The sequence below is a fragment of the Leiobunum rupestre genome, chromosome 9 (genome assembly GCF_980474605.1).
Source record: "Leiobunum rupestre chromosome 9, qqLeiRupe1.1.hap1, whole genome shotgun sequence".
Taxonomy (NCBI): domain Eukaryota; kingdom Metazoa; phylum Arthropoda; class Arachnida; order Opiliones; family Sclerosomatidae; genus Leiobunum; species Leiobunum rupestre.
In genome coordinates, this window is record NC_143392.1 from 28,730,011 (window position 1) to 28,757,298 (window position 27,288).

Sequence of the window (27,288 nt, forward strand, 5' to 3'; positions counted from 1 at the left end):
CTTTTATATATTTATTTATATAAAAATGTATCCCTAACATTATATTAAATGAAAACCGCGCAAAACGCGGTTTTCGGTCAATTGGAATTCGGTTCAACGGTACATTCGGTCCAATGGTATACAATCTAAAATTGGTACTATACTCAGTTGCAGGTTAAGAAAGGCAAAATATCTACATTTGGCGGAAAGATACGAATTTCCGGTAAATGGGCGGCGGGAATTTCAAATTTGGTCGGTTTACGGTGGAATTTCTAAGTATTCCTGCGCGCGTTATATAATTTTGGAAAATACCGTCTATTGCGTTATATTTCAAAGTGATCATTAATTTATTAACATAGATAAGATTTAAAAACAGTTGCCATAATTTATTTTTAGTACTACAAATGAGGCATACCTAAAACAATTAAGTTTGGTGAGTCCAGGGCAAGTATAGAACAGGTACATAAACGTGCGATTTGAGGATTGTTTAAGAGTATAATACTAAAAATAAGCAAAGCTTAAAAATAAAAATCAACATTAAATATTTATGGATCACTTTGGAATTTACGCAATTGACATTTCTAAAATGGATTAATATAACACGCGTAGGAATCTTTAAGAATTCAACCGAAAATTTCAGCTGCCGATTTACCGGAAATTCGTGTTAGTATCTTTCCGCCAAATGTACTAAATATTTAGCCTTTTTTCACCTGCTTTTAGGACAAAGGGCGTATTTAAGGGTGGGTGGTTTGTGGATCAAGATGGGAGTACTACTTAACGTAAGTTAGTTTTAGGTCTCAAAGGAGGACAAAAGTTAGAACCCTACCAAAAATAAAACCCTGGATACGCCCTTGTGAAACGATAAAAAAATCGACTCAACATAGTAGTTGTTTCTTCGTAAACATATTTTGGAACATGTTTCCAGCAAATAACCTCTAGTAAAATGTATGTTATAGGGTGACCACAGAATATATTAAAATTATTTAAAGAAATTGTAGGAATTTTATCAGTTAAATATTGGAAAATATAGGAAGAAATTGGGAGAGATTTTTCTCTCCCAATTTCTTCCTATATTTTCCGAGAAAATTAATTATACAATAAGAGAAAACGGTTGTCAAGTTTGTTCAAAAAAAGTTGTTAACCGAAAACTATCTTTAAAAACTAGTCTGACGTTTTACAGACTTCAAAGGGTTAAATATCAACTATTTTAATTTCTTCAGACTTTTGATTTAAAATATAGGGAAATTTAACGAAATGATAGGAGAAAAAGGAAAGACGTTCAATTACAGGAAAAAATAGGAATTGAATATAAGCAGTATTCATTTTAACCAGATATATCAGGTTTCCAAAATTTTATTTCGCGAAAATTAAAAAGCGTTATTCGTGGCTTACTCGATTGGTTGTCATCATGGCGGTCACGATATTATTTCGCATTATTTTAGGGTATTATCACGATATTATTTCGCATTATTTTAGGGTATTATCACGATATTATTTCGCATTATTTTAGGGTATTATCACGATATTATTTCGCAATATTTTAGGGTATTATCACGATATTATTTCGCATTATTTTAGGGTATTATCACGATATTATTTCGCATTATTTTAGGGTATTATCACGATATTATTTCGCAATATTTTAGGGTATTATCACGATAATATTTCGCACTATTTTAGGGTATTATCACGATATTATTTTTAGGGTATTATCACGATATTATTGCGCATTATTTTAGGGTATTATCACGATATTATTTCGCATTATTTTAGGGTATTATCACGATATTATTTCGCATTATTTTAGGGTATTATCACGATATTATTTCGCATTATTTTAGGGTATTATCACGATATTATTTCGCACTATTTTAGGGTATTATCACGATATTATTTCGCACTATTTTAGGGTATTATCACGATATTATTTTTAGGGTATTATCACGATATTATTTCGCATTATTTTAGGGTATTATCACGATATTATTTTTAGGCTATTATCACGATATTATTTCGCATTATTTTAGGAAATTTAATGAAATTATAGGATAAAAAACGGAAGGACGTTAAATTATAGGAAAATTTAATGAAATTATAGGAACTGTGGTCACCCCTTGTTACAATAATGTTATATGCTTTGGATAATAGTAAGCTTACATGAAAATGTCAGCGCAAAAAGTAACGTTTTGAATGATTGCAGGTGGCGCTAGGAGCGGCCAAATGTAGGAGCGGAAAAAAGGAGACACAGACCTGATCTGCCGCGTGTCCTTGAGCTGTCCTATGACGAAGTCCCGACTGCAATCAGGGATGGTCCTCGTCGCCCACGGTGGTTTGACCCAGACCACTTCGGACATATGACCGGCGAAGACCGCTGGCATGATCCAGTTTTCGATGCTTACGGCGCTGCAAAAGCATAAAAAAAAGGGCAAAATAAGGCTTCCGCTTCAAGCTAAGCTCTCCGATTTGGAATTAACAAAAAGAAAAAAAGCCACGCAAGACGACGAAGGGACGGTTCATATTGCACATGAAGGTCTCGGACTCTTAATTCGTGAATTAGGACGCCTCATAACGCGACGCGCCATTGCAGGAAGCTCAAATATCATCTCGCAAAACCTATCCCTGCGCGCGTAGAAAAAAAAAAGGTTTAACGCACTTCATTTCAAAAGCTCCAAATCTGAAAAAAAAAGAATTAAAAAAGCTGTTCCTGTACCATATTGATATTTCTTTATTTCTTTGCCTACATGATCATCTCACTCGCGACATTTACTCACATTATTTATAGGACTTTATAGGACTATTTCTTTCAAAATTATACGACTTTATATGAATATTTTTTCAAAGTTTAAGGACTTGTCACTTTATAGGAATATTTTTTCAAATTATAGGATTTAATAGGACTTTTTTCAAAATTATAGGACTTTATGGGAATATTTTTACAAAATTATAGGACTTTATAGGAATATTTTTACAGAATTATAGGACTTTATAGGAATATTTTTACAAAATTATAGGACTTTATAGGAATATTTTTACAGAATTATAGGACTTTATAGGAATATTTTTACAAAATTATAGGACTTTATAGGAATATTTTTACAAAATTATAGGACTTTATAGGAATATTTTTTCAAAATTATAGGACTTTATAGGAATATTTTTACAAAATTATAGGACTTTATAAGACTATTTTTTCAAAATTATAGGACTGGATAAGTCTATTTTTCAAAATTATAGGATTTAATAGGACTATATGTGCCATTTCATTTACTAACTTTATACAATTAAAAACAAAATCTATATTTAGTTAAATTAATCTTTGATTTTTACCTAAAAAATATAAACTATTTAACCGTTTTATCACAAAAATATACTAGTAGCTAACCGTGTTAACAATAACAAAAGTATAGACTAGAATGACTTATTTTTACAGGAATTTATCCTATAGCTAAATCAAGCAATTTCACTGAGTGGCGAGATTTGAAATGGGCAAAATATCAAAATTATATAATTTTATAGGACTTTTTGGGGATTTTGCTAAAAATATAGGATTTTATAGGACATTTTTGAGAATATAGGATTTTATAGGACATTTTTGAGAATATAGGATTTTACAGGGCATTTTTGAAAATATAGGATTTTACAGGGCATTTTTGAAAATATAGGATTTTACAGGGCATTTTTGAAAATATAGGATTTTAATCATTTTATAGGACATTTTTGAAAATATTGGATATTATAGGACAAAACTCTATAAATTTACATTTTTTATAGAAATATTTAAAAAGCTTTAGGTGATTAAAAAACTAAATTTTCTATAGACATCTTTAACATTTCATAGAATGTCTGTAGAGTGGTTTTGTAAGAGCATTATTATTATTATTATTATTAAAAGGGGTTCAAGCCGCGCACTTCGACCTATGACTTTAAGTAAAAATTCCTATTTCCGACACAAAGAGGTATTGTAAGAGAATTCATACGGCATTTCTCTAGAACTGTTTGAAGAATTTTTAGAAATTTGGGTAAATTTTCTAATGCCATTGAAAATACACTGAATTTGTTTTTCCATTAACGTTTTCCTATTTCATTCGATTGGCATTTCATAGGCCTACAGAGCTCTGGTCAATTTGACTAAAATAAAAAAGGCAAATCAGAGTGCGTTGAACTGTCACGAAATCTAAAACTAAGCCTTGTTTCTCCAAAACTAGTACTATATCTCGCGGTAAAAAGTAGATCATATCTTTTTGAGGTGTTTAACTAAAAGGCAAGTGTTTAAAAAATTACATACAGTTTTTTACGAAAAATAAACAAAATTTAAATTAAACCTAATTAAAGTACAATAATGGCTTATTTGCATTATCAAATAGAACTCAAAAATGTGTACATGCATGGTTGCCAGTTTTCGCAGATTCCAATTCCCTTTCCCAGGTTTTCCTTCACCATTTCTTGAGACTTTAACCATTTTTAACTTGTATTTTAGTAAACGTTTTCCATTTGCAACCAAAATTAATTTCCCTGGCTTTTAATATATTTTCTTAAAATTCCCTAACTTTTAGACCTATTTTATATGTTATAGGACATTTAATATATAGGATTTTATAGGAATTATAGGACCTCTGGGGCCCTGCAAATTAATTAACGGTAATAGTGAGTGTAGGGAGCTGTTGGCTCGCGTGGCATGAAGGGCTTGCCACCACCCTCCTACGCATTGTAACCCGGCAACCTGTTTAAAGGCATTAAAAAGTCGCTCGATGACTTGGACCCAATGTGGTGCCTAGAGTAATTTGCCTAGCTGATTATTATTATTTATTATTATTATTATTATTATTAATTAATAATTCAATTTAATAAAGACTAATTGAAACTATAGTTTACGTTATCGCTGCAGTCAAATTATTTGTCAATTTGTCAAAAACAGACATCAAGAATGTATTTATTTATACCTAGGGAGAATGTCTATGTCGAGACGGTTTTTAGCCTTTCTCTCAATCCACCCGTTGGTCCCCCCAGTACGCTCCTCCGCTTAAAATAAAACGAATAGTCCCGGTATTCCATTGGCTGCTTAAAATTTACGTCACCTAACGCGATGGAAATCAAACGCCGGTGGCGTTTTGTCTTTCCCCCCGCGCGAGACGGGGGAAAGGCGTTCAACGTGCCCGGGGATTGTCGCAACATAATAATTCTTCCTAAATATAAAAAAATACATTCTTGCAGACATAAAACCTTAAAATCAAAAAAATCCGATTTAAATTAAATAAATAGATTTTTTTTTATAATAAAACAAAAAAATCGACAACCCTGATTATACTCTTCACTGCCAAAATAATAATATAAAAGTTTTTGCAGGAATACTACCAGGTAAGTTTTATAGCGAAAACTACAAAGGGAAAATGCGTTTAGGTCTCAAATTCGTAAATAACTACGATCAAATCCGAAAATTTGTTTAATCAAATTTCCGAATTACATTTCGTTCTAGAACCATGAACCATTTTAATTTAAGCCCTTGACAGCTTTGTAAAAGCGCGGCATCCTTATTTTCGGAGCTCAATAATTAATTATTCTGTTTAGAAATAGACAATAAGTAGAAAATTAGCAATAGCCGAATCAAACTTATAAATATTATAATACAAAGCTACCTAAATTAAAATTTTGCATAAGGGTCTGTCAAGCATGGATAATTATATTTTCAATTTGTTTTGCGGAATAATTGGCACAGAAAGTAACCCGAGGTTAAATGGGACAACTTTTATTCCGTTAAGCTTCCTTACAGTACATTTGCCAAACAAAAATGTAAAATATTCAATATATTGTTACCGGTTTTGGATTTGAAGGAAGAACGATAGATAATTATGTATTTAAATACATAATTATAAAAATTGATATAAAACTTAATTATAGGTATAAATGGGCGCAACCAAACAATAAAATACGAATGCCAATACGATAGAGGTAATAATAGTTTCAATATCATAAGAAACCACGATGAGAAATCTTGTATAAAGTGGTAATATCGTTACGAAACGGATGATCAAATTTCATTTTATTGCGCTTAATTAGGGACTTGGAAGACTTAATTATTCTCATTGAATTATAAATTCGGTATCACAGAGATACACTTATCTCCCGTATAGGCCTGTAAGTCATGTTTGTATATTACAGCCGGGAAATGATAATCACCACATCTTAAAATATTTCCCACCAACTACAGCTAATTAACTTTCAGGTGAAGTGTAGGCCATTTTCATTATCTTACTAACCTCTACATCAAAATTGAATAGCACTTCATCATTTTTTTTTAGATTCAATGCAAAAAAAAACTGATTTAAGCGACATCTGTCGGCTGGGAGCGAGCGATCACTCCAATTGTTTAATTTTTGGCATAAAATTTGTCTAACCTAAATAGGGACCAAAAAAAAAGGAAATGAAGTTTTTAGCTTTCTAATTAAATAAGACTCATTTATACCTAAAAAAAATCGACCTGATTACATAGTTCTCACAAATACCGCCAGGGGACTTCGTGAGGTATGTAACTCGCTGAAATGACGATGATGAATATTTTTCAACAGCTAATTTTTGCATAAGACCAAGGGTTATGAATAATTTAAACGATTCCAAAAGAGGGGGATAAGAGTAGACCTAGTGTTGTTAATTTTCGGGAAAAATAAAATGCGGAAAAATTTCCAGAATATTTCCTGCAAATCGGAAAAATAAAAAAATTTAACATAAATTACTTTTTAAGGTTTTTTAATTTTTTATCGATTTAAAATTTCTAATATCAGTAAACATACTAAAAAACATTAATAGTGTTACATTGTTAATAAGTTTAAACTAGTCTAGAGGTTTAGTTTTACTTTTAGATTAGAAAAAATGAGGCGAAAATGCCGCTTTATTTAAATTTGCAAACAGTATATTAGACTAATCATGGAATTAAAACTTTTTTTTCGGAAAAAATCCGAAATATTTTCCGGAAAAAAGGCCTTGGTCATTTTCCGGAAAATTTCCTACTTACAACACTAACGTAAGTAGACCTTTATATAACTTATTTCCCAAAAGGAAAAAGTTTCGACGGGCTTTAGTTTTGCCATGGCAATATTTTTGATTACTTAAAAAACCTATTTTTTATATGGAAATTAACATGGAGAAATTGCAGATTCTAATGGTCGCCATTGAAAAATTTTAAAATATTAAAAAAATAAATTATATGAAAAAAATTGTACATTGGGTAATTTCCGGTTAATTTGGGTAAATGAGTGTTCATTTGGGGAAAATAACCAAATGGGTAAATACAAGTAAATTTGGGTAATATTATTTAGGGTCTTTAAGAGCAAACTTCCTAACCTACAACATTAGTTAAAGCAAGTAACGTCTCCTGTCTAGTTGCATTCGCTCCCACTAGATGTCGTTAGAGTAATAATCAAAACCAGTTGAGTAAGCATAAAAATTTAGCCTAAAAGATGTGGCAAATAGGGAGCTTCTCGCGTTGATTGGCTTTTCGAAATCACGTGATTTTTAACTTTTAAACGAGTGCCTTCGGGAAGCCAATAGATAGCAGACAAGTAGCCTTTCTCTTTGAGTCCCGGAAGGTGCTGCCACCTAGATGAGCTTTTAGAAGCATTTTTGTTAAATTTTATTGATAGATTCGCCACTCTGCTTTAAGTCTCGGTGCATTGGTGCAAAAAAGTTAAAAACCAAGAAGGTACAGGGAGTTTCACATCTCTGTAGGTAAAATTTGGCATTAGCCATACATCTTAATAAAAATACCTGGTGAAAAATAAGATGATGACCTGACTTTTTAAGCCTATTACATTCCCTGAACTAAATATTTTCCATACTAATGTACATGGAATAAGAACAGGGGCGTTAGAACAGGGGGAGGGGGGGGGATTCAGTCCTTGGGATTTATCATTCTGATTTTCTAGTTGGTAAATTTACAAAAATATGATCCTGATTTCAATAAACGCAGTTACAATTTTTTCGATAAAACTCCTCAGAATTATAATATTATATTTTATTATTTTCTTAATTAATATATACTATTTGTCGAAGCGATACCTAAATCTTAACTTCTCCGAAGGTTCAAGTTTTTGCTGTTGTTGTATAGGGAGCTAACAGACTTTCGTCACCCATGCTTTTTCCCATTGAAAAAAAATTCTATCCAACATGGCAGCCACAACCAAAGCTACATAGTGCTAGTTCCCTATAGTCAATGCATTGAAGACAAAATCTTTAAAATCTGCTATCACCATCTCTATAAGCCACGGACTAATAATTTGGCTATAAATATAGAATGTAAATATGAGGAATTTCAGATAATTTTTGACTTTTTGATTAACTTACACACAGTGTCAAAAAACTAAGATTTATTAAGATTATTCTTTCATGCACTTGTCGCAGTAAGGATAACGTAAAATAATTCAAAGACCATCCTGAATATGCAATCAACCATAATTGTTAAATACTACATTTTTTGGCCATTGTGTGATAGTTTGATTTTCAAGATCTGGCCACTCTGTCTTTGACAGTGACTCGCTAGAGGCCGTTTTTGTCTTGTGATGACTCCACTCCAATCCAAAACTATCGTCAACTTATGATGGAACTTACTCAAATACATGTTCTTTGTCATGAATCTGCTCTGGATCAAGCTTCTTGGGAATCAGCAAATCAGGATGAGAATCAAAATGAACAAATGGGAAGCCATCAGCGGGTAAACGTTTAGAGCCAATTGCCCTGTATACATGAGTCAAAGCCTGAAAGAAAAATATTCATTACATTAATGATAATGTTACAGAAATTAAGCCAGCGCTATTAAATCAATTTAGCAGTGCACAATCTACACTTTCTGCCAACTTGTTTTCTACACCGAACTTAACCTCTCTAATTTCTCATTAACAAACCCAAAAAGTTAAAACGCTTAATAATATTAAAACCATATATAAATCAATGCAGATGTATACTTTCCCGCTGCCATTTAAATGGACAGGATGCAAAACGTATAACGATTTCTAAGGACAGTGCCGCCATCTACTTTTCTTTCACTAAATTAATCACTAGGCTTCCACTTTAAACTTTAGTATGTTTAATATAACTTTACTCAAAACGTTAGGAATATTATATAACGCTTTAAAAAATGCAATAATTTTAAACATAACTTTATTGAATTAATCATGAGTTAACCACAAAAAATAACGAAAACAGATATTTATTAAGCCTATATTGTGACCACATGCGGAGGGGTTTGGCCCATTCGTAAATGTCAACATACGAAATATACACAAAAAATTTAAATTACCACGTTATGATCTTCTACAACGCAAACAGGAAGCTCAGATTTAACTTTTTTACGATTAACTAAGCCTTCCGACATTTTTAAAGCTAATTAAAAACAAGACAACTTTGAAAATGAAGAGCGAGAAATCGGATGTGCTGACCCCTTTCTCTACGAAAATAAACTAGTTTCGCGTCCCCATGTGACCTAAAAGGCCAAATCAGCGCTCTGAAATTGTAGAATTTCGTTTTGGCGCCGAAATGAAACAAAAACTGCAGAAAAACACGAACAAGAAGATTATGTCGATAATTTTATTTTTGACACAAATAAATAAGCACGCCACAAATGTTTAAAAATTCGAAGAAAATCACTGGTTTTTCTTCTCATCCAAAGATTTATCTTTTGAAAATAATCTTTTTACATTAGATTTCAATTTTCCTAATAAACTTAACTTGTTAGCATCAACAGGTTGAAGCCTACAAAACAAAACTAATTAGAAATGATTCAAACAAGATACCAAGTTAAGCCTACCTTTTGGTTGTAATATTATGAATTGGTCCAAACGCAAGGGCAACGACAGTGCACGTTAAGCAAATTACATTGTAAGGCATACTAAAATCTGGTGTTGGCAATGTTACAAGTAGTGTATTCGTGTATAAATGAAGAAGTGACGGTTCTTTGCTTTCTCGCAAACTTGGAGCAAAATATAAACATTAATAAAGTTAATGATACTTTAAAATATCAAAATAGTATCATACCTATCGTAAATAGTAGTAACGCTTCTCGGAATGTGCGTGTAATTCAAACCACTGTTTATTTCTGCAGTTATCACTGCCGAATCAATGTAAAATCCATGGTTTGCATCGGGTGGATATTCAGTCCATTTCAGGAAGGCTAATTCATACTCAAAACTGACTTTCGTCACAGAATGAGGCAGAAGCTCAATGAGCAGCTCTAAATGATGCGGTTGATCACGATCCTTGGCAGGTTTATAATACTGCGAGACTAATATTTCATCATTAAATCACGAACATTGTCTGTATGATATAATTAGAGTGAACTGATACCCACTTGGCTTTAAAGCAACACCGTTAGATATTATTTTTAAAGTATGAACATAGATCCTCAAGAACCAAGGTATGATCTCCAGATATACAATACGAATACGGTCCTTCATTCGATTATGGATATCACATTCAATACCTCCTCGTTCCAACCCATAGCCTTAAATTCAAAATAAACATATTTAACTAAAAATTAGGGCTAGGCGAATAGCAATTTTAGCCTATCAAGACGAATATCCAAAAATTTCCTTATCAAATATCAAGATGAATAGTAGTTTTCTAACCAAATACCAAATAGTTAGGCTTATTTCAAATACTACCTTATCGAATATTTGTCAAATAATAGGCCTGAATATTCGATGAATAATATGGGGAATATATGAAATATTTTAAATATAAATATCTAAATGGTAGAACTGAATTATTTAATGCCTTCATAGGTCACCTATGACGTTATGACGTAAATAAAAACCAAACCAACTGATGGATGATGTATGTTCTTTTATATAGAATTTCCCTAGAGTCTATAGATTATTTTATTGGAATTTTACTGGGCGCCGCCATTCTAGCTGTCAACCACCAAGTGAGGGCTCTACCATAGAAATTTATTCCCCCCAAAATAGGTTATGCCTTCACCCTCCACATAGACAGCTATTTGGTGGAACACGCTGATAGGACAGGAGGGAAATCTATATTTTCGGAATATTCGCCTAATAATAGAAATGTTATTCGATATTCGATAAAATACCAAAAGAGGCGTGAAAGGAAAATCGAGGTAATGTTGACTAATTTATCATAACAAGTAAATGTACTAATCACTAGATTGCATGAAGAAGTAGATGTCTTTAGTCTATATAAGTGATAAATACTAGTGTCAAATATAGTCAATGTAATCGATAAAAACAGAGTCTTGTGTCTATATTCTATGTTGTGTGGGTATTCTTTCACTGTCCAGTTTGTATGGAATTGGGCGTTTAAGGCCTTTAGCCGGCACCATAAGTTTGTTCTCAAAACGTTTGTTAGACAACCAGGTGTGCACAATGTTAGCACTGCTGCAGATATGATTACTTTCTTTTTAGAACAAACTTATGGTGTCAGCCAAAGGCCTTAGACACTAAATGTTTCAATATTTAACTTAACGGCATGGACTAATTAACATGTTATATGTCCATGTTAACAGTATGTAACTAATAATTAGTAACAATTATTATTTATATTCTATTATTGTGTATTTAATCCAATATATCCCAATAACAGAGTTATTAGTCTCGAAATTATTCAGTAATTCACCCAGCCTTAAAAAATGCCCATTTGCTTGATAAATTTTAGCTTGCATACCTGTATTATATCGAAAAGCATGTATCGGTGGTGATTTATTTATCCAATATATATGTTCCTTCTTATAAATTGCCTTTGGGTTAAACGCAGCTTTATCACTCAGCTGTTTCTCAATGTCAAAAATGGCCCATTTTTGACTATCACCGTGATTTTCCTTCGTCACAATTTCATTAGGAGGAGGTGAAACTTCAAATGGATTAGTTGTCTTCGAAGATATAATATTAGTTAGAGAAAATGTAAATTTGTTTAAAAATGTATAAAACCTAACCGTATTGCTTGTAATATCTACGTAGAGCAAACTTCTCGAAGCAACGGGACAAACTTTTGTTAAGTACAAACCAAATGTTTTCTTTACGGACCAATCTGTTCAGATTAAACAAAATACATAAACACGGGAGTTACAATATATTTTTTAATTTAATAAAAACCTTGTTTTCCACGTTGTTTTACAGGCGGATCAAAAACAACTGATACTGTTTGTTTCAGCTCAACTGAGATGTCTGTACAATCTTTGCTCTTAAAAAGAAAAAATGGAATTTGAGAAATGATGTAGAGCAAAAAAATAAATAGAACTACATACTCTACAAACTGGACGAAAATCCAAAGCTAATGAAAAGAAATTGGCCCCATATACGTGAATTGCATTTAGAAGCTGAGATAGACCTGCCTGTAGTTTAACAAGGATATATTTTAAGTCCAATAATTATGAAAACTACCATTATTATTATCTCACATTTGAATCACAAGGAAGAAGTTTCTTCCAAGGGGTCAAATTCTCGGTACAAACACTTTCTTTTGGCAAAGCTGAGTAACGTAAGTACGAACTATTTCTAGATGAAGAATCAACAGCCCCGTAAGGAGGAAATGAAAGCTGCGGGCTAATAGTATTGACAGTGTCTATGAAATTGAGGGATGCGCAAAACTGCCCTGAAAGTGCATTTGCAAGATTCTTCCATGTTTTATGGACACTGTAAATTTAAGTCACACTTATTAGAACTAGTATGGACAAAAAATATATTAAAATTTTAAACACAAACTCTGGAACATCTTCGCGAAACCACACCCATAATTCTGCACCAGGTGGCGAACTCCGAATAGGGTAGCCCCATTTGCTAGTTCTCCATAAACCTTGGGTTAAACTGAAATGTAGCTCTGACACATTATGTGTGACTATGAGCTCCCCCAAAAATCGTGGAAATAATCTATAATGACGTGCTGTATGAATAAAATAATTTAAAAATTGAGTGAACAAATAATTGCACAAAACACCCAACATACATTGGTCCACATTTTCCAAAGTACTATCAAGAATGGTTGAGAATTGGAAGTAGCCATACAGATGACCACTTGGCAATGGTTTTATATATAATTCTTCGTTAAAATCATCTAATATTTTACAGGAAATAAATGGAAATAAACATATTATGATGAGGCTGCAAAACGCTTTGACAATCATCATTAAAGGTTAAAATCTCCTCTTCTTTTCGATTTTTAAAACTTTGTCTGCTAAATTTAATTGTTTTAGCGACATCTAACGGATGTTAACTCAAAGTATTTAAATTATTTCTTTATTACAACGTATATTTATTATACGCAGTATAATTAAAAGCTTATACTCGTAACAATAGAGATAAAATATTATAAAATTTTCTATTCCAATTTGTGACATAGTTATGACCAAAACTAGATCAGAAGATGGCGCTTTAAAACGCGGTATATCGCTATTCGACAAAGTTTTTAAAAATCGTGTATGCTCCCAATACACTCCCGTTGACTATTCGAACACTTATACCTTGAACGAATAACCCCTAGACCCGGTACTAGATAACTATAACTATAATCAGCTAGGCTAATACCCAAGGTACCACCCTAGGCCTAAGTCATCGACTCATCGAGCGACTTTTAGATCGGGGATGTGGTTTTCATTTTGCCACCTCTTCTCCATAGAAATCGGATAACAAACTAGAACGCTTAATCGAATGGCTGACAAGGTACCGATTAGATTCTTGGCTAAAACGACATTAACGCCATCTGCGCTGCCTAAAGAGGCGCGCTCGCGCGTAACTTGGTTAAAAGTTTTCCCCCACCCCATTGAAATTAATGTAAAGTTGGCGATAATTAAACGTTAATTAACCTACCAAATGATATAAGAAATATTCCACTGACAATTTTTCCCGTTTATATGAACTTAAATGTAATATAAAATCGTCTTGAAAAATCGTTTATCGCTTTCTAACATTCAAAAATAATATTTTTCCCGCACCATGTAGATAACCGAGCATCTGCTCGTCTAGGTAAAGTTTGTGTTGTCAACGCGCGTATTAGAAAGAAAAATGAGATTTTAGAAAGTAGGTTGTAATTCGGAACGATATTAATACTTTTCACGAATTTTGTCATCGGTGAATTATAAATATGACTTGAAATAAGTTTCAAGGTTTATTTAAAAGCTAGTTTCATAACTTTTCATCCATTGGTTCGTTCAGAATGTATCTTTAAAGTAGACGAAAATGTTAAGGCGCGGAATCTTGCCCAGTCTTAAGCCCCATTTTCATGCTCGCTGGTAGCGGGTAAAAATCGACAAAATCCGCTTCAGCTATACACTTTTTCACTTTCCGCGTCGATCTGTTTCAAACAGATATTTTAGCTTAATTTTCACGCTTGCGAGTGGCGGAAGCGAATTTTGACGATTTTTATCCGCTACCAGCGAGCATGAAAATGGGGCTTAAAGCCTCAGTTTAATCTACTGCGTATTTTGAAACGGAAAAACCCGATTACTATCGTTGAATCTTGGTTAAATGAAGGCGAACGCTCCTTGTAATAAGAAACAAATAACGAAATACGTTCTAAGCTTAGCGATTGGAAATTATGGTAAAAAGAAAACTATTTCTAACACTAACCTGTGAAAAGATTTGTTTTCTTTTGAGTATGTACTCTTACACGATTTGATTACTTTAATTAAACATAAGTTACTTTAAAGATGTAAAAAAACTCGCGTTAGCGTCGAGCTAAAGTCGGCCATTTAATCTTAGGCGAAATAGAGTGTTAGTTCACCAGTTTGGCACCGATGGCGTAACTTTCGTTGCCAGCCAAACGAAAAGCATGGGCCAAAGGCAGGGTTTTTTAAAAGTTCTAATCGGAACCCGCGACAAAATTTCAAAAATCGTTCGAGTTTGTTATCCGATTTCTATGGCGCAAACCATTGAGCGAATTTTTTCTGAGCTCCAGCGGGAAGTGGGTAAACGCTATCAGCAACGCGCGAGTGAGTGATTTCGAATCTAGGGTACTAGTTTAAATTATCTTTGTCCTCAGTATAAACGTGAACCATAGACAATTGATTGTCTATGCGTGAACTGAGGAAACGTATTTACTTCGCTCTCCTCTCTCGCCGCGTTTCGGGTAAACGAGAGAGCGAAAAAGCGCCAGTGCGTCCACTTCCAAAAGATCATTTTACCCAGACATAAGCTGAAAACAAGAATGTATTTATTTATACTCAGGGAGAAGGAATATGTCGAGATTATTAGCGTTTCTCCAATCCCACCCATTGCCCCCCCCCCCCCCGGTATGCTCCTCCGCTTTAATAAAATCAAATAATACTGCAATCTCATTGGTTCTTGAAAATTACGTTTATCGACGCGATTAACGCTGCTACGAGGACGCAAAAAATAAGACCGCCTCCTTTTCCTCTCCCCCCCTTAGCGTGACGGGGTTAGGGCCTCAACGTGTCCGTCGATAGTCTCGACATATTCATTCTCCCTGAGTATAAATAAATACATTCTTGCTGAAAAATACCCACTTTTACCCATTCCAATTTTCAAAAATACCCTTAAAATTCCGACACGAATCAAACAATAAAATATCCACTTTTACCCATTTTAAATTTAAAAATTACCGGAAAATTCCCATAAAAAACAACGATTTAAAAAATGTTTTTCTTTAATTTTTACAAAGAAAAAGACACTCATATTAATGGTAGCAGCAAAGATAATTTAAACTCGTACCCTAGATTCGAAATCACTCACTCGCGCGTTGCTGATAGCGTTTACCCACTTCCCGCTGGAACTCAGAAAAAATTCGCTCTATGGTTTGCGCCCTACCGCAACCAATGGAGCCCGATTTTTCTGAGGTCACGTGCCGGAAAAGAGTAAACGCTTCGTAACAAAACCGTCAATGGGAAAGCTCTCAGTATTCGAATCTAGGGTACGAGTTTAAATTATCTTTGGTAGCAGGAAACTATATAGGTATACTAGAGTACGAGCGATTGACGCGCAGCGCCTCTAGGGGCGAGCTCACGCGTAACTTGGTTAAAGGTTTTTAAACGCCCCATTGAAATTAATGTAAAGTTGGCGATTATTAAACGTTAATTAACCTACCAAATGATATAAGAAATATTCCACTGACAATTTTTCCCGTTTATATGAACTTAAATGTAATATACAATCGTCTTGAAAAATCGTTTATCGCTTCATAACATCAGTGTCCATGATAACATTCAAAAATAATATTTTTCCCGCACCATGTAGATAACCGAACATCTGCTCGTCTAAGTAAAGTTTGCGTTGTCAACCTGCGTATTAGAAAGCAAATGAAAGGCAGTGAATCTTGCCCAGTACTAAGCCTTGGTTTAACCTAACACGTATTTATTTATTTATTTGGTTATAATAACAAGGTCTACAAAGCCTGGGCGGAGGCTTATGTGTAAACATCAGTTCAGAGTAAAGCGTAGAACAATATAGATAATCAAAAATAAAAACACACAGAAAAAAAAACAAACAGTAAAATAGGAGGCGGTAAAAACTTAAGGTGTTTTTAAGAAATCAAATAGTAGGGCGCGAAATGTTGATAGGATTTTTCAGTTACAATATTGTTGGGGAGTGAATTCCAGTCATTTATTACACTGTGGGAGGAGTTCAAACGGACATTAGATTGAGCTCTGGGTTTGGAAAGTTTTAAACTATGACCCCTGGTACGGGAGGAATTGCATGTAGAGAAATAGTCATTGAAATTTAGATCTGAATTATTATAAAAAAATTTGTGGAGGAAGTTTAAATTATTGATTTTGTGGCGAGTTTGAACAGACGGAATAGATAAGGACTTTAGTCTAGTTGGGGCATCGAGTTTTTCGTATTTTGTGACTAATTTAGTGAAATTATTTTGGGCCTTTTGTAAAGCGGAAATATCTAAACTGAGATGGGGGGTCCAAATGGGGGAGCACTAATCAAATATAGGGAGTTGTTTAACAAGTTTGGGACTACGAAAGTTAAAATAACGACGAATGAGCCCGGCCACGTTTTGAAACTTTGTTGGTATGAGTAGAAAATCTGAGGCTGGGATCAACAAACACTCCAAGATCTCTTTCAGAAAGAGTCGATTTAATGGGCACACCCTCAATAGAGTAGGAGAAATCGGGATTGTTGCGACCTAGATGGAGGGTAGAACACTTAGAGGTATTAAAAGCTAGACCATGTATCTCCATACCGAAAATGGCCGACGATTACGCCGCCGAAAATATTTTACTAAACTGATCTGCGGTGTTTTTGACTGTTATTTTGAATTATCGACTAAGACTATTCGACGAAACTCGTCATTAAGCCTAGTCATGGTTATTATATTATTAGCTTACCTGATTATCTCTTTTATAACCATACAAATACCTGAAATTAGGTATCAGTACCCTTCTTTCGCGAAGAACATTATAATTACTTCAAAATATTATGTACGATAAAAAATTGTGTTTTTCAAATCCATAATTTTATAAGCCTTTTTTTGCGCGGGAAGATCGCCTATTTGTTACCATGACGACGCATTCTTTTCGTGTCAAACCTCGAGCCAATGAATTTGAAATGTCGTGTTACGTCTTACACTTTACGCGCTTTCGTATCACCGTCCCAATGGAACCTTAGACATTCCAAGTGTATACCTCTATAGTTTCCTGATGGTAGGTATGCAATTCGCCTACTAAGGGACGAAAACAATATTTTTGTCTGCTTCAATCGGCCACGGCCAACTTCGATCACGCGTACCGCGCTTTGGCATTTTATAACGCTAACTAATAGCGTTTTCCATTTGATTGTTCGAGATTCACTCCGAATCTGTCTCTGACGTCATAGATCTCGCCCCAATCGACTAGAGTAAAACCGCAAAAGGAACATTCCATGGACATATTCCCGCGCTTTGTTGTTTTTCGTCTGCTAGTAATTTGAATTTTCGCGTCTTGGTCTGCCATTTTGCCAAAAAATCTAAAAGGAACACGCGAAAATTTGTTCCGATCTCGATCTCGATCCGTTGATCTGTCGAAATCGGCAGATCGGTTTTGGGCGATCTCGGAGCGCCCGAGAGCGCTAAATGGAACACACGAAACTTGATCGGAGCAGATCCGAGCACGCTAATGGAACATAAAAAGTTGATCAGAGCGATCTAGAGTGCTCGGGAGCAGACAAATGGAAAACGCTATATAATATCAGATCTCTTTTTAATTAAACTGCTACATCTAAATATTGGTTTCCCTTATTTAGGTATATTGGGGTAAAAAAATTATAAATTGGCTTGATTTATAAATCATTTTGAGTAATATTTTTTTCTAAAGCCAACAACATTTATTTATTCGAAGGGAAAATTAGTGTGATTGTCAAGGATTTTACTGAGGAAAACCTGGAAAAATGGTCAACTTGTGTTACAATCTGCTATAGGCTTTGAGCTTAGGAAATATAGCGCCATCTGCCTGAATATACGTCAACTAAATATGCGAAGAAATAGCAGATGTTTTTTGAACTTTTAATTTTTCGGTAGAACTTTCAGAGATAATTAATTTAAAACTCTGTCGGTAGGCGGCGATGGTTATGACCAAATTGTATCTACGAACGAGGCCTATAGTGCATAATTTTGATGTTGTAGTTCGGACATTATATTATGTAGGTGAGAAGTTGGAATATTGAAATAAATATTAATAAATTAATTCTTTATTAAACGTTTCTAATTTGTTTAAATATGGTTAAATAAAATAAGAAACTAACGACGTAAGTATATGTTAAGACAAATTGCAAAAAAATTAAAAGCTGTGATAGAGGCTACTATAGTATATCTCTTCCTACAAATTCCATAAGAGGTCAGAGCGAGGGTGAAACAGATAAAGATATGTAGACGGAGACCACTAGACGACGTCAGAGTGAGGGTCAAACAAGAAGTCAGAGAGAGACCGCTAGACGACGTCAGAGCGAGGGTGAAACACGAAGTCAGGGAGAAACCGCTAGACGACGTCAGAGCGAGGGTGAAACACGAAGTCAGAGAGAGACCAATAGACGACGTCAGAGCGAGGGTGAAACACGAAGTCAGAGAGAGACCAATAGACGACGTCAGAGCGAGGGTAAAACACGAAGTCAGAGAGAGACCGCTAGACGACGTCAGAGCGAGGGTGAAACACGAAGTCAGAGAGAGACCGCTAGACGACGTCAGAGCGAGGGTGAAACACGAAGTCAGAGAGAGACCGCTAGACGACGTCAGAGCGAGGGTGAAACACGAAGTCAGGGAGAAACCGCTAGACGACGTCAGAGCGAGGGTGAAACACGAAGTCAGAGAGAGAGACCGCTAGACGACGTCAGAGCGAGGGTGAAACACGAAGTCAGAGAGAGACCGCTAGACGACGTCAGAGCGAGGGTGAAACACGAAGTCAGAGAGAGAGACCGCTAGACGACGTCAGAGTGAGGGTGAAACACGAAGTAAGAGAGAGAGAGACCGCTAGACGACGTCAGAGCGAGGGTGAAACACGAAGTCAGAGAGAGACCGCTAGACGACGTCAGAGCGAGGGTGAAACACGAAGTCAGAGAGAGAGACCGCTAGACGACGTCAGAGTGAGGGTGAAACACGAAGTAAGAGAGAGAGAGACCGCTAGACGACGTCAGAGCGAGGGTGAAACACGAAGTCAGAGAGAGACCGCTAGACGACGTCAGAGCGAGGGTGAAACACGAAGTCAGAGAGAAACCGCTAGACGACGTCAGAGCGAGGGTGAAACACGAAGTCAGAGAGAGACCAATAGACGACGTCAGAGCGAGGGTGAAACACGAAGTCAGAGAGAGACCGCTAGACGACGTCAGAGCGAGGGTGAAACACGAAGTCAGAGAGAGACCGCTAGACGACGTCAGAGCGAGGGTGAAACACGAAGTCAGGGAGAAACCGCTAGACGACGTCAGAGCGAGGGTGAAACACGAAGTCAGAGAGAGAGACCGCTAGACGACGTCAGAGTGAGGGTGAAACACGAAGTCAGAGAGAGACCGCTAGACGACGTCAGAGTGAGGGTGAAACACGAAGTCAGAGAGAGACCAATAGACGACGTCAGAGCGAGGGTGAAACACGAAGTCAGAGAGAGACCGCTAGACGACGTCAGAGCGAGGGTGAAACACGAAGTCAGAGAGAGACCGCTAGACGACGTCAGAGCGAGGGTGAAACACGAAGTCAGGGAGAAACCGCTAGACGACGTCAGAGCGAGGGTGAAACACGAAGTCAGAGAGAGAGACCGCTAGACGACGTCAGAGCGAGGGTGAAACACGAAGTCAGAGAGAGACCGCTAGACGACGTCAGAGTGAGGGTGAAACACGAAGTCAGAGAGAGAGACCGCTAGACGACGTCAGAGTGAGGGTGAAACACGAAGTAGGAGAGAGAGAGACCGCTAGACGACGTCAGAGCGAGGGTGAAACACGAAGTCAGAGAGAGACCAATAGACGACGTCAGAGCGAGGGTGAAACACGAAGTCAGAGAGAAACCGCTAGACGACGTCAGAGCGAGGGTGAAACACGAAGTCAGAGAGAGACCAATAGACGACGTCAGAGCGAGGGTGAAACACGAAGTCAGAGAGAGACCGCTAGACGACGTCAGAGCGAGGGTGAAACACGAAGTCAGAGAGAGACCGCTAGACGACGTCAGAGCAAGGGTGAAACACGAAGTCAGGGAGAAACCGCTAGACGACGTCAGAGCGAGGGTGAAACACGAAGTCAGAGAGAGACCGCTAGACGACGTCAGAGCGAGGGTGAAACACGAAGTCAGGGAGAAACCGCTAGACGACGTCAGAGCGAGGGTGAAACACGAAGTCAGAGAGAGAGACCGCTAGACGACGTCAGAGCGAGGGTGAAACACGAAGTCAGAGAGAGACCGCTAGACGACGTCAGAGTGAGGGTGAAACACGAAGTCAGAGAGAGACCAATAGACGACGTCAGAGCGAGGGTGAAACACGAAGTCAGAGAGAGACCGCTAGATGACGTCAGAGCGAGGGTGAAACACGAAGTCAGAGAGAGACCGCTAGACGACGTCAGAGCGAGGGTGAAACACGAAGTCAGGGAGAAACCGCTAGACGACGTCAGAGCGAGGGTGAAACATGAAGTCAGAGAGAGACCGCTAGACGACGTCAGAGCGAGGGTGAAACACGAAGTCAGAGAGAGACCAATAGACGACGTCAGAGCGAGGGTGAAACACGAAGTCAGAGAAAGACCGCTAGACGACGTCAGAGCGAGGGTGAAACACGAAGTCAGAGAGAGACCGCTAGACGACGTCAGAGCGAGGGTGAAACACGAAGTCAGGGAGAAACCGCTAGACGACGTCAGAGCGAGGGTGAAACACGAAGTCAGAGAGAGAGACCGCTAGACGACGTCAGAGCGAGGGTGAAACACGAAGTCAGAGAGAGACCGCTAGACGACGTCAGAGTGAGGGTGAAACACGAAGTCAGAGAGAAACCGCTAGACGACGTCAGAGCGAGGGTGAAACACGAAGTCAGAGAGAGACCAATAGACGACGTCAGAGCGAGGGTGAAACACGAAGTCAGAGAGAGAGACCGCTAGACGACGTCAGAGCGAGGGTGAAACACGAAGTCAGAGAGAGACCGCTAGACGACGTCAGAGTGAGGGTGAAAGACGAAGTCAGAGAGAGACCAATAGACGACGTCAGAGCGAGGGTGAAACACGAAGTCAGAGAGAGACCGCTAGACGACGTCAGAGCGAGGGTGAAACACGAAGTCAGAGAGAGACCGCTAGACGACGTCAGAGCGAGGGTGAAACACGAAGTCAGGGAGAAACCGCTAGACGACGTCAGAGCGAGGGTGAAACACGAAGTCAGAGAGAGAGACCGCTAGACGACGTCAGAGTGAGGGTGAAACACGAAGTCAGAGAGAGAGACCGCTAGACGACGTCAGAGTGAGGGTGAAACACGAAGTAAGAGAGAGAGAGACCGCTAGACGACGTCAGAGCGAGGGTGAAACACGAAGTCAGAGAGAGACCGCTAGACGACGTCAGAGCGAGGGTGAAACACGAAATCAGAGAGAAACCGCTAGACGACGTCAGAGCGAGGGTGAAACACGAAGTCAGAGAGAGACCAATAGACGACGTCAGAGCGAGGGTGAAACACGAAGTCAGAGAGAGACCGCTAGACGACGTCAGAGCGAGGGTGAAACACGAAGTCAGAGAGAGACCGCTAGACGACGTCAGAGCGAGGGTGAAACACGAAGTCAGGGAGAAACCGCTAGACGACGTCAGAGCGAGGGTGAAACACGAAGTCAGAGAGAGAGACCGCTAGACGACGTCAGAGTGAGGGTGAAACACGAAGTCAGAGAGAGACCGCTAGACGACGTCAGAGTGAGGGTGAAACACGAAGTCAGAGAGAGACCAATAGACGACGTCAGAGCGAGGGTGAAACACGAAGTCAGAGAGAGACCGCTAGACGACGTCAGAGCGAGGGTGAAACACGAAGTCAGAGAGAGACCGCTAGACGACGTCAGAGCGAGGGTGAAACACGAAGTCAGGGAGAAACCGCTAGACGACGTCAGAGCGAGGGTGAAACACGAAGTCAGAGAGAGAGACCGCTAGACGACGTCAGAGCGAGGGTGAAACACGAAGTCAGAGAGAGACCGCTAGACGACGTCAGAGTGAGGGTGAAACACGAAGTCAGAGAGAGAGACCGCTAGACGACGTCAGAGTGAGGGTGAAACACGAAGTAGGAGAGAGAGAGACCGCTAGACGACGTCAGAGCGAGGGTGAAACACGAAGTCAGAGAGAGACCAATAGACGACGTCAGAGCGAGGGTGAAACACGAAGTCAGAGAGAAACCGCTAGACGACGTCAGAGCGAGGGTGAAACACGAAGTCAGAGAGAGACCAATAGACGACGTCAGAGCGAGGGTGAAACACGAAGTCAGAGAGAGACCGCTAGACGACGTCAGAGCGAGGGTGAAACACGAAGTCAGAGAGAGACCGCTAGACGACGTCAGAGCGAGGGTGAAACACGAAGTCAGGGAGAAACCGCTAGACGACGTCAGAGCGAGGGTGAAACACGAAGTCAGAGAGAGACCGCTAGACGACGTCAGAGCGAGGGTGAAACACGAAGTCAGGGAGAAACCGCTAGACGACGTCAGAGCGAGGGTGAAACACGAAGTCAGAGAGAGAGACCGCTAGACGACGTCAGAGCGAGGGTGAAACACGAAGTCAGAGAGAGACCGCTAGACGACGTCAGAGTGAGGGTGAAACACGAAGTCAGAGAGAGACCAATAGACGACGTCAGAGCGAGGGTGAAACACGAAGTCAGAGAGAGACCGCTAGATGACGTCAGAGCGAGGGTGAAACACGAAGTCAGAGAGAGACCGCTAGACGACGTCAGAGCGAGGGTGAAACACGAAGTCAGGGAGAAACCGCTAGACGACGTCAGAGCGAGGGTGAAACATGAAGTCAGAGAGAGACCGCTAGACGACGTCAGAGCGAGGGTGAAACACGAAGTCAGAGAGAGACCAATAGACGACGTCAGAGCGAGGGTGAAACACGAAGTCAGAGAGAGACCGCTAGACGACGTCAGAGCGAGGGTGAAACACGAAGTCAGAGAGAGACCGCTAGACGACGTCAGAGCGAGGGTGAAACACGAAGTCAGGGAGAAACCGCTAGACGACGTCAGAGCGAGGGTGAAACACGAAGTCAGAGAGAGAGACCGCTAGACGACGTCAGAGCGAGGGTGAAACACGAAGTCAGAGAGAGACCGCTAGACGACGTCAGAGTGAGGGTGAAACACGAAGTCAGAGAGAGAGACCGCTAGACGACGTCAGAGTGAGGGTGAAACACGAAGTAAGTGAGAGAGAGACCGCTAGACGACGTCAGAGCGAGGGTGAAACACGAAGTCAGAGAGAGACCAATAGACGACGTCAGAGCGAGGGTGAAACACGAAGTCAGAGAGAAACCGCTAGACGACGTCAGAGCGAGGGTGAAACACGAAGTCAGAGAGAGACCAATAGACGACGTCAGAGCGAGGGTGAAACACGAAGTCAGAGAGAGACCGCTAGACGACGTCAGAGCGAGGGTGAAACACGAAGTCAGAGAGAGACCGCTAGACGACGTCAGAGTGAGGGTGAAACACGAAGTCAGGGAGAAACCGCTAGACGACGTCAGAGCGAGGGTGAAACACGAAGTCAGAGAGAGAGACCGCTAGACGACGTCAGAGCGAGGGTGAAACACGAAGTCAGAGAGAGACCGCTAGACGACGTCAGAGTGAGGGTGAAACACGAAGTCAGAGAGAGACCAATAGACGACGTCAGAGCGAGGGTGAAACACGAAGTCAGAGAGAGACCGCTAGACGACGTCAGAGCGAGGGTGAAACACGAAGTCAGGGAGAAACCGCTAAACGACGTCAGAGCGAGGGTGAAACACGAAGTCAGAGAGAGACCGCTAGACGACGTCAGAGCGAGGGTGAAACACGAAGTCAGAGAGAGACCGCTAGACGACGTCAGAGCGAGGGTGAAACACGAAGTCAGAGAGAGACCGCTAGACGACGTCAGAGTGAGGGTGAAATACGAAGTCAGAGAGAGACCGCTAGACGACGTCAGAGCGAGGGTGAAACACGAAGTCAGAGAGAGACCGCTAGACGACGTCAGAGTGAGGGTGAAATACGAAGTCAGAGAGAGACCGCTAGACGACGTCAGAGCGAGGGTGAAACACGAAGTCAGAGAGAGACCAATAGACGACGTCAGAGCGAGGGTGAAACACGAAGTCAGAGAGAGACCGCTAGACGACGTCAGAGCGAGGGTGAAACACGAAGTCAGAGAGAGACCGCTAGACGACGTCAGAGCGAGGGTGAAACACGAAGTCAGGGAGAAACCGCTAGACGACGTCAGAGCGAGGGTGAAACACGAAGTCAGAGAGAGAGACCGCTAGACGACGTCAGAGCGAGGGTGAAACACGAAGTCAGAGAGAGACCGCTAGACGACGTCAGAGTGAGGGTGAAACACGAAGTCAGAGAGAGAGACCGCTAGACGACGTCAGAGTGAGGGTGAAACACGAAGTAAGAGAGAGAGAGACCGCTAGACGACGTCAGAGCGAGGGTGAAACACGAAGTCAGAGAGAGACCAATAGACGACGTCAGAGCGAGGGTGAAACACGAAGTCAGAGAGAAACCGCTAGACGACGTCAGAGCGAGGGTGAAACACGAAGTCAGAGAGAGAGACCGCTAGACGACGTCAGAGCGAGGGTGAAACACGAAGTCAGAGAGAGACCGCTAGACGACGTCAGAGTGAGGGTGAAACACGAAGTCAGAGAGAGACCAATAGACGACGTCAGAGCGAGGGTGAAACACGAAGTCAGAGAGAGACCGCTAGACGACGTCAGAGCGAGGGTGAAACACGAAGTCAGGGAAAAACCGCTAAACGACGTCAGAGCGAGGGTGAAACACGAAGTCAGAGAGAGACCGCTAGACGACGTCAGAGCGAGGGTGAAACACGAAGTCAGAGAGAGACCGCTAGACGACGTCAGAGCGAGGGTGAAACACGAAGTCAGAGAGAGACCGCTAGACGACGTCAGAGCGAGGGTGAAACACGAAGTCAGAGAGAGAACGCTAGACGACGTCAGAGCGAGGGTGAAACACTAAGTCAGAGAGAGTGACCGCTAGATGACGTCAGAGTGAGGGTGAAACACGAAGTAAGAGAGAGAGAGACCACTAGACGACGTCAGAGCGAGGGTGAAACACGAAGTCAGAGAGAGAGACCGCTAGACGACGTCAGAGCGAGGGTGAAACACGAAGTCAGAGAGAGAGACCGCTAGACGACGTCAGAGTGAGGGTGAAATACGAAGTCAGAGAGAGACCGCTAGACGACGTCAGAGCGAGGGTGAAACACGAAGTCAGTGAGAGAGACCACTAGACGACGTCAGAGCGAGGGTGAAACACGAAGTCAGAGAGAGAGACCGCTAGACGACGTCAGAGCGAGGGTGAAACACGAAGTCAGAGAGAGACCGCTAGACGACGTCAGAGCGAGGGTGAAACACGAAGTCAGAGAGAGACCGCTAGACGACGTCAGAGTGAGGGTGAAACACGAAGTCAGAGAGAGAGACCGCTAGACGACGTCAGAGTGAGGGTGAAACACGAAGTAAGAGAGAGAGAGACCGCTAGACGACGTCAGAGCGAGGGTGAAACACGAAGTCAGAGAGAGACCAATAGACGACGTCAGAGCGAGGGTGAAACACGAAGTCAGAGAGAAACCGCTAGACGACGTCAGAGCGAGGGTGAAACACGAAGTCAGAGAGAGACCAATAGACGACGTCAGAGCGAGGGTGAAACACGAAGTCAGAGAGAGACCGCTAGACGACGTCAGAGCGAGGGTGAAACACGAAGTCAGAGAGAGACCGCTAGACGACGTCAGAGTGAGGGTGAAACACGAAGTCAGGGAGAAACCGCTAGACGACGTCAGAGCGAGGGTGAAACACGAAGTCAGAGAGAGAGACCGCTAGACGACGTCAGAGCGAGGGTGAAACACGAAGTCAGAGAGAGACCGCTAGACGACGTCAGAGTGAGGGTGAAACACGAAGTCAGAGAGAGACCAATAGACGACGTCAGAGCGAGGGTGAAACACGAAGTCAGAGAGAGACCGCTAGACGACGTCAGAGCGAGGGTGAAACACGAAGTCAGGGAGAAACCGCTAAACGACGTCAGAGCGAGGGTGAAACACGAAGTCAGAGAGAGACCGCTAGACGACGTCAGAGCGAGGGTGAAACACGAAGTCAGAGAGAGACCGCCAGACGACGTCAGAGCGAGGGTGAAACACGAAGTCAGAGAGAGACCGCTAGACGACGTCAGAGTGAGGGTGAAATACGAAGTCAGAGAGAGACCGCTAGACGACGTCAGAGCGAGGGTGAAACACGAAGTCAGAGAGAGACCGCTAGACGACGTCAGAGTGAGGGTGAAATACGAAGTCAGAGACAGACCGCTAGACGACGTCAGAGCGAGGGTGAAACACGAAGTCAGAGAGAGACCGCTAGACGACGTCAGAGCGAGGGTGAAACACGAAGTCAGAGAGAGACCGCTAGACGACGTCAGAGCGAGGGTGAAACACGAAGTAAGAGAGAGAGAGACCGCTAGACGACGTCAGAGCGAGGGTGAAAGACGAAGTCAGAGAGAGACCGCTAGACGACGTCAGAGTGAGGGTGAAATACGAAGTCAGAGAGAGACCGCTAGACGACGTCAGAGCGAGGGTGAAACACGAAGTCAGAGAGAGACCGCTAGACGACGTCAGAGTGAGGGTGAAATACGAAGTCAGAGAGAGACCGCTAGACGACGTCAGAGCGAGGGTGAAATACGAAGTCAGAGAGAGACCGCTAGACGACGTCAGAGCGAGGGTGAAACACGAAGTCAGAGAGAGACCGCT

The 27,288-nt window shown here is 40.3% G+C and overlaps 2 protein-coding genes across 2 annotated transcripts in view; both read right to left on the bottom strand.

Annotated features, from left to right (window-relative positions):
- MESR6 (misexpression suppressor of ras 6) overlaps window positions 1-9,398 on the bottom strand; it is a 397,644-nt gene extending 388,246 nt beyond the window's left edge. The window contains exons 1-3 of the mRNA XM_090159362.1: window positions 9,266-9,398; window positions 8,578-8,723; window positions 2,230-2,382 (exon numbers count right to left, since the gene is read on the bottom strand). Coding sequence (XP_090015488.1) covers window positions 2,230-2,382; window positions 8,578-8,723; window positions 9,266-9,340 — 374 coding nt within the window. The 5' untranslated portion in view covers window positions 9,341-9,398. The remainder of the gene's footprint in view (window positions 1-2,229; window positions 2,383-8,577; window positions 8,724-9,265) is intronic.
- A 150-nt stretch (window positions 9,399-9,548) lies between these two features.
- Window positions 9,549-13,108, bottom strand: PIG-T (phosphatidylinositol glycan anchor biosynthesis class T). The gene is made up of 11 exons (XM_090158415.1): window positions 12,922-13,108; window positions 12,681-12,858; window positions 12,377-12,611; window positions 12,224-12,310; window positions 12,072-12,159; window positions 11,912-12,006; window positions 11,644-11,848; window positions 10,313-10,465; window positions 10,000-10,246; window positions 9,773-9,934; window positions 9,549-9,717 (listed from the first exon to the last, which is right to left on the bottom strand). The coding sequence occupies exons 1-11, from the start codon at window positions 13,100-13,102 to the stop codon at window positions 9,609-9,611; spliced, it is 1,740 nt and encodes a 579-aa protein (XP_090014541.1). The 5' UTR covers window positions 13,103-13,108; the 3' UTR covers window positions 9,549-9,608.
- Window positions 13,109-27,288: the final 14,180 nt, after the last annotated feature.

Bases quoted from the DNA above. Each gene is read 5' to 3' on its own strand.
- PIG-T (XM_090158415.1), bottom strand. From the start codon at position 13,102: ATGATGATTGTCAAAGCGTTTTGCAGCCTCATCATAATATGTTTATTT. The intron at 10,247-10,312 runs GTGGGTATCAGT...ATGAAATATTAG, and splicing joins CGGTGTTGCTTTAAAGCCAA to TCTCGCAGTATTATAAACCT. The intron at 9,718-9,772 runs GTAGGCTTAACT...TTTGTTTTGTAG, and splicing joins CATAATATTACAACCAAAAG to GCTTCAACCTGTTGATGCTA.